This window comes from Pristiophorus japonicus, chromosome 3 (genome assembly GCF_044704955.1).
Source record: "Pristiophorus japonicus isolate sPriJap1 chromosome 3, sPriJap1.hap1, whole genome shotgun sequence".
NCBI lineage: Eukaryota > Metazoa > Chordata > Chondrichthyes > Pristiophoridae > Pristiophorus > Pristiophorus japonicus.
The window spans coordinates 5,008,364-5,024,673 of record NC_091979.1 but is presented as its reverse complement, the minus strand read 5'-3'; the positions used below and the strand labels follow the sequence as shown (position 1 = coordinate 5,024,673).

Here is a 16,310-nt window from a genome sequence, read left to right as displayed (position 1 = left end):
TCTCCCTCACTCACTGCCTCTCTCACTTTCTCTCCCTCACTCATTGCCTCTCTCTCTCCCCCTCACTCACTGCCCCCCTCTCTCTCTCTCTCTTCCCTTCACTCACTGCCTCTCTCTGTCACTCTCTCTCTCTCTCTCTCTCTCTCTCCCTCACTCACTATATCTCTCTCTCACTCTTTCTCACTTTCTGTCTCCCTCTATGTATTTTTCTCTGTTTCTATCTGTGTGTGTGCGTGCCTCTCTTTTTGGATCTCTTTCTGTCTCATTCTCTCTCTCGTTGTTCTTTTTTCCCTCTCTCTCTTTCTCTCTCTGTGTGACTCTTCCTCTGCGTAATTCTTGCTCTGTCTAATCCTCTCTCACTCTCTGTCTCTCTCGCTCTGTGTGTGTCTCTCACTCTCTGCCTCTATCCGCATCGCACCCTCCCTTTATTTCATTCTATCTCACTTAGTCTCCTCACTCTCTATCTCCATCGCACTCTCCCTTTATCAATTTGTATCCCACTTTGTCTCCTTCTCTCTCTCTGTTTCTCTCTGGCTGTGTGTCTGTGTGTGTCTCTCTCTCTCTGTCTCTATCGCCCTCTCCCTTTACCGTTCTATATCCCACTCTGTCTCCTTCTCTCTCTCTCTCTCTGTCTCTCTGGCTGTGTGCGTCTCTCTCTCCCTCGCTCTCTCTCTCTGTCTCTCTGGCTGTGTGTGTGTCTCTCACTCTCTGTCTCTATCGCCCTCTCCCTTTACCGTTCTATATCCCACTCTGTCACCTTCTCTCACTCTCTCTGTCTCTCTGGCTGTGTGCGTCGCTCTCTCTCTCGCTCTCTCTCTGTCTCTCTGGCTGTGTGCGTCTCTCTCTCTCTCGCTCTCTCTCTCTGTCTCTCTGGCTGTGTGTGTGTCTCTCTCTCGCTCTCTCTCTCTGTCTCTCTGGCTGTGTGCGTCTCTCTCTCTCTCGCTCTCTCTCTCTGTCTCTCTGGCTGTGTGTGTGTCTCTCACTCTCTGTCTCTATCGCCCTCTCCCTTTACCGTTCTATATCCCACTCTGTCTCCTTCTCTCTCCCTGGGTCTCAATGTCTCAGCCACTCTTTGCTCGGAAGCTCTGTGCCGTCCCGATGTTGCCGAGCATGTTCGCGGTGACACTACTGGTCGTGACTCTCCGGGTGCCTGGGCTGGGAGCGGCCTGCTCCATGCACAGCCTCAGTGAGGATGCAATCCTGGCCAAGGTGCAGGAGAAGATCCTGCAGAGCCTGGGGCTGGCGGAACCCCCACAGAGCTGCAACCTAACCAATCAGGAGCGGCGGAATCCCTTCAAGAACAGCAGGCTCGCACGACGCCTCACCCGGTGGACTGGCCATCAAAATCACAACAAGGACGATGATAAATCCGAGGTCATTTCCTTCCCCGTCACCAGTAAGGTCCATGTTTGTTTTTATAAAACTTTTGGTTGTCTCATTTCCGACATTAAAAAAAAGACTTGCATTTATATCGCGCCTTTCATAACCTCAGAATGTCCCAAAGCACTTTACAGCCAATGAAGTACTTTTGGAGTGTAGTCACTGTTGTAATGTGGGAAACGCAGCAGTCAATTTCTGCACAGCAAGCTCCCACACACAGCAATGTGATAATGATTAGTTTTTTGTTATGTTGGTTGAGAGATAAATATTGGCCCCAGACACCAGGGATAACTCCCTGCTCTTCTTCGAAATAATGGCCATGGGATGTTTCACGTCCACCTGAGAGCAGACAAGGCCTCGGTTTAACGTTGCATCCGAAAGACAACACCTCCGACAGTGTGGCGCTCCCTCAGCCCTGCACTGGGAGAGTCAGCCTAGGTTTATGTGCTCAAGTACCTGGAGTGGGACTTGAAGCATAGAAACATAGAAAATAGGTGCAGGAGTAGGCCATTTTGTCCTTCGAGCCTGCACCGCCATTCAATATGATCATGGCTGATCATTCACCTCAGTACCCCTTTCCTGCTTTCTCTCCATACTCTTTGATCCCTTTAGCCGTAATGGCCACATCTAACTCTCTTTTGAATATATCTAACGAACTGGCCTCAACAACTCTCTGCGGTAGAGAATTCCACAGGTTAACAACTCTCTGAGTGAAGAAGTTTCTCCTTATCTCGGTCCTAAATGGCTTACCCCTTAGCCTTAGACTGTGACCCCTGGTTCTGGACTTCCCCAACATCGGGAACATTTTTCCGGCATCTAACCTGTCCAATTACGTCAGAATTTTATATGTTTCTATGAGATCCCCTCTCATTCTTCTAAACTCCAGTGAATATAAGCCTCGTCGATCCAGTCTTTCTTCATATGTCAGTCCTGCCATCCCGGGAATCAGTCTGGTGAACTTTCGCTGCACTCCCTCAATAGCAAGAATGTCCTTCCTCAGATTAGGAGACCAAAACTGTACACAATATTTCAGGTGTGGTCTCACCAAGGCCCTGTACAACTGCAGTAAGACCTCCCTGCTCCTATACTCAAATCCTCTCACTATGAAAGCCAACATACCATTTGCCTTCTTCACCGCCTGCTGTACCTGCATGCCAACCTTCAATGACTGATGTACCATGACACCCAGGTCTCGTTGCACCTCCCCTTTTCCTAATCTATCACCATTCAGATAATATTCTGCCTTCCTGTTTTTGCCACCACAGTGGATAACCTCACATTTATCCACATTATACTGCATCTGCCATGCATTTGCCCACTCACCTAACCTGTCCAAGTCACCCTGCAGTCTCTTAGCATCCCCCTCACAGCTCACACTGCCACCCAGCTTAGTGTCATCTGCAAACTTGGAGATATTACACTCAATTCCTTCGTCCAAATCATTAATGTATATTGTAAATAGCTGGGGTCCCAGCACTGAACCTTGCGACACTCCACTAATCACTACCTGCCATTCCGAAAAGTACCCGTTTATTCCTACTCTCTGCTTCCTGACTGCCAACCAGTTCTCTATCCACGTCAATACATTACCTCCAATACCATGTGCTTTAATTTTGCACACTAATCTCTTGTGTGAGACCTTGTCAAAAGCCTTTTGAAAGTCCAAATACACCACATCCACTGGTTCTCCCTTATCCACTCTACTAGTCACATCCTCAAAAAATTCTAGAAGATTTCCCTTTCATAAATCCATGCTGACTTGGACCGATCCTGTCACTGCTTTCCAAATGCGCTGCTATTACGTCTTTAATAATTGATTCCAACATTTTCCCCACTACCGATGTCAGGTTAACTGGAAGAGGATCAGCCATGAACATATTGAATGGTGGTGCAGGCTCGAAGGGCCGAATGGCCTACTACTGCTCCTATTTTCTATGTTTCTATGTTTCTAAATCGAATTCAATACAGCAGCTACATCATTTTGGCAGGAGGATTATGAAGTGCACAGGGAGGTTATGCTTGAAATGTATAAAACACTGGTTAGGCTGCAGCTGGAGTTCTGGTCACCACATTACAGGAAGGATGTGACTGCACTGGAGAGGGTACAGAGGAGATTTACCAGGATGTTGCCTGAAGTGGAGGATTTTAGCTATGAGGAAAGATTGGATAGGCTGGGGTTGTTTTCTTTGTAACAGAGGAGGCTGAGGGGCGAACTTATTGAGGTGTATAAAATTTTGAGAGCCCTGGATAGAGTGGATAGGAAGGACCTGTTTCCCTTAGCAGACGGGTCAATAACCAGGGAGCATCGATTTAAAGTAATTGGGGGGAGGTTTAGAGGGGCTATGAGGGGAAATTTCTTCACCCAGAGGGTGGTGGGGGTCTGGAACTCACGGCCTGAAAGGGTGGTAGAGGCAGAAACCCTCACCACATTTAAACAGTACCTGGATGTGCACCTGAAGTGCTGTAACCCACAGGGCTACGGACCCAGAGCTGGAAAGTGGGATTAGGCTGGGTAGCTCTTGGTCGGCCGGCATGGACACGATGGGCCGAATGGCCTCCTCCCGTGCTGTAGATTTCTCTGATTGTATCGTTTTGTCCCCGTTGTGTTCTCTGTGTGTAACCCTTTTCTATCCATCTCCCCCCCTCCCCCCTTTAATTACAGACATCCCTTGCGACCTGCGCTATGAGGGATTCGTCGGGAATTACAGTTACATCTTCCGGCCGCCTGTCCACTCCGCCCGCCGCCTGGTGACCTCCGCCGAGTTCTGGTTCTACGCCGGAGTGCCGTTGACCCCGGCGGTGGCCGGCGCTGACCCTGCCGCCGAGCTGTACTTCCTCACCGAGCGTGCCGGCTTTGCCCCAGCGGCGACGGGAACCGCGACCATCCGGGGGCAGTGGGCCGTCTTCCGCGTGGCCGAGCCCTTCCTCCCCTACGTCTCGCACAGGGTGCTCTTCCTGCAGGTCCGCTGCCCCCTCTGCCGCTGCGGCGCCCCCGACCCCCGCAACCTGCCCTTCTTCCTGTCCGCCACCAGGTCATTGGCCCCCCCACCCCCCGCCGCCGGCTCCGCCCGCTCCCGCCGCTCCACCGTGCCCTGGTCGCCGGCCTACGTCAGCCTCCTGCAGCGCCCGCCGCCCCCCGAGCTCGCCGACGACGACTGCCGCCGCTCCGCCGTCAACATCTCCTTCGCGGAGCTGGGCTGGGGCAACTGGATCGTCCAGCCCAGCGTCTTCACCTTCTACCACTGCAACGGCACCTGCTCCAACTCCAACCGGCTGACCTCCAGCCTCGGCCTCACGGTGTGCTGCACCTCCGTCCCCGGGACCATGAAGCCCCTCCGAGTCAGGACCACCTCCGACAGCGGCTACACCTTCAAGTACGAGACCCTCCCCAACATCATCACGGAGGAGTGCGCCTGCATCTGAACCTCGTGCCTCCACCCCCCTCCTCCCTCCCCCGCCGTCCCCATTGCCGCTGGGAGGGTCCCGCAATTGTCCTGGAAACTCCAGGAATTCAAGATCAACCTCCAGCTCGACCCAGGACTTCTCGCTCATAGAATCATAGAATGGTCACAGTACAGAAGGAGGCCATTCGGCCCGTCGAGCCCGTACTGGCTCTCAGCGAATCCCACTCCCCCGCCCTTTCCCCGTAGCCCTGCAATGTTTCCCCTTCAGGGACTTATCCAACTCCCTTTTGAAAGCCACGATTGAGTCTGCCTCCACCACCCTCTCAGGCAGCGCATTCCCGATCCTAACCACTCGCTGCATAAAAAGGTTTTCCCTCGTGTCACCTTTGGTTCTTCTGCCAATAGCCTTAAATCCGTGTCCTCTGGTCCTCGACCCTTCCACCAATGGGAACAGTTTCTCTCGATCTACTCTGTCCAGACCCCTCATGATTTTGAACACCTCGATCAAATCCCCTCTCAACCTTCTCTGCTCCAAGGAGAATAACCCCAGCTTCTCCAGTCTATCCACGTCACTGAAGTCCCCCATCCCTGGAACCATTCTCGTAAATCTCCCCTGCACCCTCTCTAAGGCCTTCACATCCTGCCTAAAGTGTGGTGCCCAGAATTGGACACAATACTCCAGTTGGGGCCGAACCAGTGTTTTATACAGGTCCATCATAACTTCCACACTTTTGTACTCTGTGCCTCTATTCATAAAGCCCAGGATCCCTTCTCAACCTGCCCTGCCACCTTCAACGATTTGTGCAACTAAACGTATTAATAGAATAAAAATTCCTGCAACACTTTGGTTTCTGAGTTATGATAATGTTGACGTTGGGCGAGAACAGGCTGTAAGAGGCACCCAATTGGGTAACGAGGAGTCTGTTTGCTTTCCAATGAGAGGTGGTGTGGGGGGGAGAATGGACATGCTGGACGACCAATGGGGAGTGAGCTTGGAGGAGGGGGTTGGTGGAGGAACGAGGCAATTGGAGGGAGACGGTCATGTGATGAAACCACCAGGAATACATCCAGCCGGAGTTGACAACGCTGGGACTGAGGGAGTGGGAACCAGCAGACGATGTTAGTGGTTCTAAGAAGGGGCTGAATTCCACACCGATCATTCAGAAGTTTGGAACTGTTGAACATTTCCGGTAAATTGCTGACGCACCCAACTGGAGAAGCAGCAAGTATCTCCGACTAGAGCGTTGGAAATCTCTCAACTTTCCAACAGTAGCGTCCAGTAGTTTGAAAGTTCCTTCCAAAGTTGGACTTTGTGCAAAGATCTTCTTCCAATCAACAACAGTATCCTAACTCGCACCGAGTGCCGCTCACCCATCACCCCCTGTGCCCACACCCCCATGTCCTAACTCGCACCAAGTCCCGCTCACCCATCACCCCCTGTGCTCGCTGCCCTGTGTCCTAACTCGCACCAAGTCCCGCTCACCCATCACCCCCTATGCTCGCTGACCTAGATTGGCTCCCGGTTAAGCAACGCCTCGATTTCAAAATTCTCATCCTTGTTTTCAACTCCCTCTCATATATAAAAACAAAATAAATAAGAGCAGGAGTCGGCCATTCGGCCCCTCAAGTCTGCTCTGCTATTCAATAAGATCATGCAGCTTCCATGGCTTTGCCCCTCCCTATCTCTGTAATCTCCCCCAGCCCCGCGATCCCCGCCCCCCTCCCCCCTGCCAAGATCTCTGCGCTCCTCGACTTCTGCCCCCTTGAGCATCCCTGATTATAATCTCTCAACCATTGGTGGCCGTGCCTTCTGTTGCCTGGGCCCCAAGCTCTGGAACTCCCTCCCTAAACCTCTCTGCCTATCTTTCCTCCTTCAAGATGTTCCTGAAAACCTCCCTCTTTGACCAAGCTTTTGGACACCTGTGCTAATTTCTACTTATGCAGCCGAATGTCAAATTATTTAACTCATAATACTCCTGTGAAGTGCCATGGGACGTTTCACTACATGAAAGGCGCTATATAAATACAAGTTGTTGTTGTTGCAGACTTTTTGTGTATTCCTCACACATTGCTTTTCCTCCCATCTTTGTATTGTCAGCAAACTTGGCTACGTTACACTCAGTCCCTTCTTCCAAGTCGTTAATATAGGGATTGTAAATAGTTGGGGTCCCAGCACTGATCCCTGCGGCACCCCACTAGTTACTGATTGCCAACCTGAGAATGAACCATTTATCCGGACTCTCTGTTTTCTGTTAGTTAGCCAATCCTCTATCCATGCTAATATATTACCCCCAACCCCGTGAACTTTTATCTTGTGCAGTAACCTTTTAGTGGCACCTTGTCAAATGCCTTCTGGAAGTCCAAATACACCACATCCACTGGTTCCCCTTTATCCACCCTGTTCATTACATCCTCAAAGAATTCCAGCAAATTTGTCAAACATGACTTCCCCTTCATAAATCCATGCTGACTCTGCCTGACCGAATTTTGCTTTTCCAAATGTCCTGCTACTGCTTCTTTAATAATGGACTCCAACATTTTCCCAACCACAGATGTTGGGCTAACTGGTCTATAGTTTCCTGCTTTTTGTCTGCCTCCTTTATTAAATAGGGGCGTTACATTTGCAGTTTTCCAATCTGCTGGGACCTCCCCAGAATCCAGGGAATTTTGGTAAATTACAACTGATGCATCCACTAATATGAGTTCTAACATGGCTGATGAGACCAATGTCACAGGTGGGACAGATGGTGGATGGATGGATGTGTTGGTGGGTTGCTTGATTTGTCGTACGTTCCTTCCTCTGTTTGTACTGGGTTTCTGCACGCTCCCGGCGAAGGGACTTGAGGTTTTTGGTACCTTCTCGGATGGCTTCTCCTCCACTTTGTGTGGCCTTGTGCAGGTCAGGCAGCATCACGACCTGAGATGTGAACTTTGTGTCTCTCTCCACGGATGCTGCCTCACCCGCTGAGTATTTCCAGCATTTTCTGTATTCTCAGAGGACTTCCTTTACGATACAAAAGCCTTGCAAACATCCAGCAGCACTCCCTGTACACTTAAAAATACTTTTAGAATCAATTGCACCAAGCTACTAATTCAATAATATAAAGAACACTGTCGAAAAGCTTAAATGCAAATTACCTGATAGATGTGTGTGTCCTTTTAAGAGGGCTGACAGCGGCTCTGTCAGTCTACTGAACGCGCGTTTTTCCGAGCAAGCTTACAAATCAGCACTGAACTCCGACAGTGCAGCACTCCCTCAAAAAAACGTAGGCTGGCACCCCAATGCAGTGCTGACGGAGCGCTGCACTGTCAGAAGTGTCGTCTTTCAGATTAGACGTTAAACCGAGGCCCCGTCTGCTCTCTCAGGTGGATATTGAAAGATCTCGTAGCGGTATTTCAAAGAAGAGCAGGGGAGTTATCCCCGGTGTTTAGAATTTATAATGGGGAACAAAGAAATGACGGACCAGTTAAACAAATACTTTGGTTCTGTCTTCACGAAGGAAGACACAAATAATCTTCTGGAAATACGAGGGAAGCGAGGGTCTAGTGAGAAGGAGGAACTGAAGGATATCCTTATTAGGTGGGAAATTGTGTTAGGGAAATTGATGGGATTGAAGGCCGATAAATCCACAGGGCCTGATAGTCTGCATCCCAGAGTACTTAAGGAAGTGGTCCTAGAAATAGTGGATGCATTGGTGATCATTTTCCAACAGTCTATTGACTCTGGATCGGTTCCCATGGACTGGAGGGTAGCTAATGTAACACCACTTTTTAAAAAAGGAGGGAGAGAGAAAACGGGTAATTATAGACCGGTTAGCCTGACATCAGTGGTGGGGAAAATGTTGGAATCAGTTATTAAAGATGAAATAGCAGCGCATTTGGAAAGCAGTGACAGGATCAGTCCAAGTCAGCATGGATTTATGAAAGGGAAATCATTCTTGACAAATCTTCTGGAATTTCTTGAGGATGTAACTAGTAGAGTAGACAAGGGAGAACCAGTGGATGTGGTGTATTTGGACTTTCAAAAGGCTTTTGACAAGGTCCCACACAAGAGATTAGTGTGCAAAATTAAAGCACATGGTATTGGGGGTAATGTGCTGACGTGGATAGAGAACTCGTTGGCAGACAGGAAGCAGAGAGTCGGGATAAATGGGTCCTTTTCAGAATGGCAAGCAGTGACTAGTGAAGTGCCGCAGGGCTCAGTCCTGGGACCCCAGCTATTTACAATATACATTAATGATTTAGATGAAGGAATTGAGTGTAATATCTCCAAGATTGCAGATGACACTAAACTGGGTGGCGTTGTGAGCTGTGAGGAGGATGCTAAGAGGCTGCAGGGTGATTTGGACAGGTTAGGTGAGTGGGCAAATGCATGGCAGATGCAGTATAATGTGGATAAATGTGAGGTTATCCACTTTGGGGGCAAAAACACGAAGATAGAATATTATCTGAATGACGGCAGATTAGGAAAAGGGGAGGTGCAACGAGACCAGGGTGTCATGGTGCATCAGTCATTGAAAGTTGGCATGTAGGTACAGCAGGCGGTGAAGAAGGCAAATGGCTTGTTGGCCTTCATAGCTAGGGGTTTTGAGTATAGGAGCAGGGAGGTCTTACTGCAGTTGTACAGGGCCTTGGTAAGGCCTCACCTGGAATATTGTGTTCAGTTTTGGTCTCCTAATCTAAGGAAGGATGTACTTGCTATTGAGGGAGTGCAGCGAAGGTTCACCAGACTGATTCCCGGGATGGCTGGTCTGACATATGAGGAGAGACTGGATCGACTGGGCTTGTATCCACTGGAGTTTAGAAGGATGAGAGGGGATCTCATAGAAACATATAAAATTCTGACGGGATTGGACAGGTTAGATGCAGGAAGAATGTTCCCGATGTTGGGGAAGTCCAGATCCAGCGGATACAATCTAAGGATAAGGGGTAAGCCATTTAGGACTGAGATGAGGAGAAACTTCTTCACTCAGAGAGTTGTTAACCTGTGGAATTCCCTGCCGCAGAGAGTTGTTGAGGCCAGTTCATTGGATATATTCAAGAGGGAGTTAGATATGACCCTTGTGGCTAAAGGGATCAAGGGGTATGGAGAGAAAGCAGGAAATGGGTACTGAGGGATTGATCAGCCATGATCATATTGAATGGTGGTGCAGGCTCGAAGGGCTGAATGGCCTACTCCTGTACCTATTTTCTATGTTTCTATGTTGTTATGTGTCCTGCGGCCAATATTTATCCCTCAATCAACATAATAAGAACAGATTATCTGGTCATTGTCACATTGCTGTGTGTGGGACCTTGCTGTGCGCAAATTGTCTGCCATGTTTCCCACATTACAACAGCGACTACACTCCAAAAGTACTTCATTGGCTGTGAAGCGCTTTAAGACGTCCAATGGTCATGAAAGGCGCTGTATAAATGCAAGTCTTGCTTTCTTTCTCAGCACTGGCCTTGGAGTGCCCGCCTGGATTACGTGCTCAAATCTCTGAAGGAGGGCTTGACCTCACAAACCTCTGAGTCAGAGGTGAGAGTTGAAAGCCCACAGCACCAGGGTCATGGGGTCACCGTATCTCAAGATCGGCACAAATGAGGAAGTTTCATTTGGCTCATAGTTGTGCTCATCCTGCCCTGTCCCTGCTTTACATTCAGACATGAAGGGCTGGTGTCCAGAGACACACTGGGCTCTGCCTTTACAGGGAGACTCGCTGTGAGCAAACGTGAGATACCAGCTACACCAGCTCTTACCCCTGCATCGACCATGCTCAAAGGCTCCTGGGGTTCTGACCTGTTTGCACCAGGAGGATCAGCCAATGGATGGAGACCCCCGGGTTTGGCATCGACCCCTGCCAATATCGGCACAGTCCTGGGACCCCTGCAAACATTGGCATCGTCGCAGGACCCCGACAAATATAGGCACAATCCGAGAATGCCTACAAATATTGGCACACTCCTGCTACCCCAGAAAATATTGGCTCAGTCCTCGAACCCCATGAAAATATTGGCATAATTCCAGGGATCACCTGTCAATATCAAATGGGGAAACCCGTTACCCATCATCACACTTCCGGGGATCACCCTGTAAATAATGTAACGTTCCCAGGGAACCTTGTAAATACTGACACACTCCCGGGGACCCCCTGTTAATAATGACACACTCCCGGGGACACCTTGTAAATACTGACACACTCCTGGGGACGCCCTGTAAATACTGACACACTCCTGGGGACGCCCAGTAAATACTGCCACACTCCTGGGGACCCCCTGTAGATACTGACACACTCCCGGGGACACCTTGTAAATACTGACACACTCCTGGGGACGCCCTGTAAATACTGACACACTCCTGGGGACGCCCAGTAAATACAGCCACACTCCTGGGGAACCGCTGTAGATACTGACACACTCCTGGGGACGCCCTGTAAATACTGCCACAGTCCTGGGGACCCCCTGTAGATACTGACACACTCCTGGGGACGCCCTGTAACTACTGCCACAGTCCTGGAGACCCCCTGTAAATACTGACACACTCTCGGGGACCCCCTGTAGATATTGACACACTCCCGGGGACCCCCTGTAAATACTGACACACTGCCGGGGACCCCCTGTAAATACTGACACACTCCCGGGGACCTCCTGTAAATACTGACACACTCCCGGGGACCCCCTGTAAATACTGACACACTCCCAGGGACCTCCTGTAAATACTGACACATAAGAACATAAGAACATAAGAATTAGGAACAGGAGTAGGCCATCTAGCCCCTCGAGCCTGCTCCGCCATTCAGTAAGATCATGGCTGATCTGGCCGTGGACTCAGCTCCACTTACCCGCCCGCTCCCCGTAACCTTAATTCCCTTATTGGTTAAAAATCTATCTATCTGTGACTTGAATACATTCAATGAGCTAGCCTCAACTGCTTCCTTGGGCAGAGAATTCCACAGATTCACAACCCTCTGGGAGAAGAAATTCCTTCTCAACTCGGTTTTAAATTGGCTCCCCCATATTTTGAGGCTGTGCCCCCTAGTTCTAGTCTCCCCGACCAGTGGAAACAACCTCTCTGCCTCTATCCTGTCTATCCCTTTCATGATTTTAAATGTTTCTATAAGATCACCCCTCATCCTTCTGAATTCCAACGAGTAAAGACTCAGTCTACTCAATCTATCATCATAAGGTAACCCCCTCATCTCCGGAATCAGCCTCTCCAAAGATAGTATATCCTTCCTTAAGTAAGGTGACCAAAACTGCACGCAGTACTCCAGGTGCGGCCTCACCAATACCCTATACAGTTGCAGGAGGACCTCCCTGCTTTTGTACTCCATCCCTCTCGCAATGAAGGCCAACATTCCATTCGTCTTCCTGATTACCTGCTGCACCTGCAAACTAACTTTTTGGGATTCATGCACAAGGACCCCCAGGTCCATCTGCACGCAGCATGTTGTAATTTCTCCCCATTCAAATAATATTCCCTTTTACTGTTTTTTTTCCAAGGTGGATGACCTCACACTTTTCGACATTGTATTCCATCTGCCAAACCTTAGCCCATTCGCTTAACCTAGCTAAATCTCTTTGCATTCTCTCTGTGTCCTCTACACAACCCGCTTTCCCACTAACCTTTGTGTCATCTGCAAATTTTGTTACACTACACTCTGTCCCCTCTTCCAGGTCATCTATGTATATTGTAAATAGTTGTGGTCCCAGCACCGATCCCTGTGGCACACCACTAACCACCGATTTCCAACCCGAAAAGGACCCATTTATCCCGACTCTCTGCTTTCTGTTTGCCAGCCAATTCTCTATCCATGCTAATACATTTCCTCTGACTCCGCGTACCTTTATCTTCTGCAGTAACCTTTTGTGTGGCACCTTATCGAATGCCTTTTGGAAATCTAAATACACCACATCCATCGGTACACCTCTATCCACCATGCTCGTTATATCCTCAAAGAATTCCAGTAAATTAGTTAAACATGATTTCCCCTTCATGAATCCATGCTGCGTCTGCTTGATTGCACTATTCCTATCTAGATGTCCCGCTATTTCTTCCTTAATGATAGTTTCAAGCATTTTCCCCACTACAGATGTTAAACTAACCGGCCTATAGTTACCTGCCTTTTGTCTGCCCCCTTTTTTAAACAGAGGCGTTACATTAGCTGCTTTCCAATCCGCTGGTACCTCCCCAGAGTCCAGAGAATTTTGGTAGATTATAACGAATGCATCTGCTATAACTTCCACCATCTCTTTTAATACCCTGAGATGCATTTCATCAGGTCCAGGGGACTTGTCTACCTTGAGTCCCATTAGCCTGTCCAGCACTACCCCGCTAGTGATAGTGATTGCCTCAAGGTCCTCCCTTCCCACATTCCTGTGACCAACAATTTTTGGCATGGTTTTTGTGTCTTCCACTGTGAAGACCGAAGCAAAATAATTGTTTAAGGTCTCAGCCATTTCCACATTTCCCATTATTAAATCCCCCTTCTCATCTTCTAAGGGACCAACATTTACTTTTGTCACTCTCTTCCATTTTATATATCGGTAAAAGCTTTTACTAGCTGTTTTTATGTTTTGTGCAAGGTTACCTTCGTAATCTATCTTTCCTTTCTTTATTGCTTTCTTAATCATTCTTTGCTGTTGTTTAAAATTTTCCCAATCTTCTAATTTCCCACTAACCTTGGCCACCTTGTATGCATTGGTTTTTAATTTGATACTCTCCTTTATTTCCTTGGTTATCCACGGCTGGTTATCCCTTCTCTTACCGCCCTTCTTTTTCACTGGAATATATTTTTGTTGAGCACTATGAAAGAGCTCCTTAAAAGTCCTCCACTGTTCCTCAATTGTGCCACTGTTTAGTCTGTGTTCCCAGTCTACTTTAGCCAACTCTGCCCTCATCCCACTGTAGTCCCCTTTGTTTAAGCATAGTACGCTTGTTTGAGACACTACTTCCTCACCCTCAATCTGTATTACAAATTCAACCATACTGTGATCACTCATTCCGAGAGGATCTTTTACTAGGAGATCGTTTATTTTTCCTGTCTCATTACACAGGACCAGATCTAAGATCGCTTGCTCCCTTGTAGGTTCTGTTACATACTGTTCTAAGAAATAATCCCATATGCATTCTATGAATTCCTCCTCCAGGCTACCCCGTGCGATTTGATTTGACCAATCGATATGTAGGTTAAAATCCCCCATGACTACTGCCGTTCCTTTTTCGCATGCCTCCATTATTCCTTTGACTATTGCCCGCCCCACCGTGAAGTTATTATTTGGGGGCCTATAAACTACGCCCACCAGTGACTTTTTCCCCTTACTATCTCTAATCTCCACCCACAATGATTCAACACACTTATGGGGACGCTCTGTAAATGCTAACACAATGCCGGGACTTCCTGTAAATACTGACACACACCCGGGGACCACCTGTAAATACTGGCTCACTCCCGGGGACCTCCTGTAAATACTGACACACTCCTGAAGACCCCCTGTAAACATGATTACACTCCCGGGGAAACCCTGTAAATACTGACACACTCCCGGGAACCCCCCATAAATACTGACACACTCCCGGGGAGCCCCCGTAAATACTGACACACTCCCAGGGACACCCTGTAAATACTGACACACTCCCGGTGACCCCCTGTAAATACTGACACACTCTCGGGGATCCACTGTAAATACTGACACACTCTCGGGGACACCCTGTAAATACAGACACACTCCTGGGGACCCCCTGTAAATACTGACACACTCTCGGGGATCCACTGTAAATACTGACACACTCTCGGGGACCCCCTGTAAATACTGACACACTCTTGGAGACCCCCTGTAAATACTGACGCACTCCCGGGGACAAGCTGTAAATACTGACACACTCCTGGGGACCCCCTGTAAATACTGACACACTCCCCGGGACCCTCTGTAAATACTGACACACTCCCGGGGACACTCTGTGAATACTGACACACTCCCGGGGACCCCCTGACAATACTGACGTACTCCCGGGGACCCCCTGTAAATACTGACACACTCTCGGGAACACCCTGTAAATACTGACACACTCTCGGGGACCCCTGTAAATACTGACATGCTCCCGGGGACACCCTGTAAATACTGACACACTCTCGGGGACCCCTGTAAATACTGACATGCTCCCGGGGACACCCTGTAAATACTGACACACTCCCGGGGACCCACCGTAAATACTGACACACTCCCGGGGACCCACCGTAAATACTGACACACTCCTGGGGACCCCCTGTAAATACTGACACACTCCCAGGAAACCTTGGCAAATACTGACACAATCCCGGGACCTCCCGGGGACCCGTTATCCTAACTGTCAGCTACAAATGAAAACATTGCTATCATTTCAGAAGATGTTTATTAAGTGTAGAGTGACAGGGCTAACACAGCAATGACAGCAATCCGTTGGGAGATGGAGAGAGATTTAATGACCTTACCCACCTAGGGTTCGGCAAGAGGAGAAACCAACCCAAGGATTACCTCATAACCACCTCTCCCTTGCCACTGCTTCCCTTCCCGATGTAGATCCAATTGGTAAATGTTTAATAACAACAACAACAACTTGTATTTATATAGCGCCTTTAACGTAGTGAAATGTCCCAAGGCGCTTCACAGGAGCATTATGAGATAAATAATTTAACACTCAGCCGCATAAGTAGAAATTAGGGCAGGAAGCTTGGTCAAAGAGGTCGGTTTAAAGGTGGAAAGAGAGGTAGAGAGGCGAAGAGGTTTAGGGAGGAAGTTCCAGAGCTTGGGGCCCAGGCAACAGAAGGCACGGCCACCGATGATGGAGCGATTATAATCAGGGATGCTCAGGAGGGCCGAATTAGAGGAGGACAGACATCTCGGGGGGTGGGGTGGGGGGGGTTGGTTGTGGAGCTAGAGATTACAGAGATAGGGAGGGGCGAGGCCATGGAAGATGCCATGATCTTACTGAAAGGCGGAGCAGGCTTAAGGGGCCGAATGGCTGACTCCTGCTCCTATTTATTTTGTTGTTATATATGGGACGGATTTCAAAACAAGGATGAGAATTTTGAAATCTAGGTGTTGCTTAACTGGGAGCCAATGTAGGTCAGCGAGCACAAGGGGTGATGGGTGAGCAGGACTTGGTGCGAGTTAGGACACGGGGCAGTGAGCACAGGGGGTGATGGGTGAGTGGGACTCGGTGCGAGTTAGGACACGGGACAGTGAGCACAGGGGGTGATGGGTGAGCGGGACTCGGTGCGAGTTAGGACACGGGGCAGTGAGCACAGAGGGTGATGGGTGAGTGGGACTCGGTGCGAGTTAGGACACGGGGCAGTGAGCACAGGGGGTGATGGGTGAGCGGGACTCGGTGCGAGTTAGGACACGGGGCAGTGAGCACAGAGGGTGATGGGTGAGTGGGACTCGGTGCGAGTTAGGACACGAGGCAGCGAGCACAAGGGGTGATGGGTGAGCGGGACTCCGTGCAAGTTTGGACACGGGGGCAGTGAGCACAGGGGGTGATGGGTGAGCGGGACTCGGTGCGAG

General features: G+C 49.3%; 1 protein-coding gene across 1 annotated transcript; it reads left to right on the top strand.

Annotated features, from left to right (window-relative positions):
* The first annotated feature begins 346 nt into the window (after positions 1 to 346).
* Positions 347 to 4,881, top strand: LOC139259638 (inhibin alpha chain-like). The gene is made up of 2 exons (XM_070875146.1): positions 347 to 1,396; positions 4,043 to 4,881. Exons 1-2 carry the CDS (start codon positions 1,057 to 1,059, stop codon positions 4,801 to 4,803), a joined length of 1,101 nt encoding a protein of 366 aa, XP_070731247.1. The 5' UTR covers positions 347 to 1,056; the 3' UTR covers positions 4,804 to 4,881.
* The last annotated feature ends 11,429 nt before the right edge of the window (positions 4,882 to 16,310 follow it).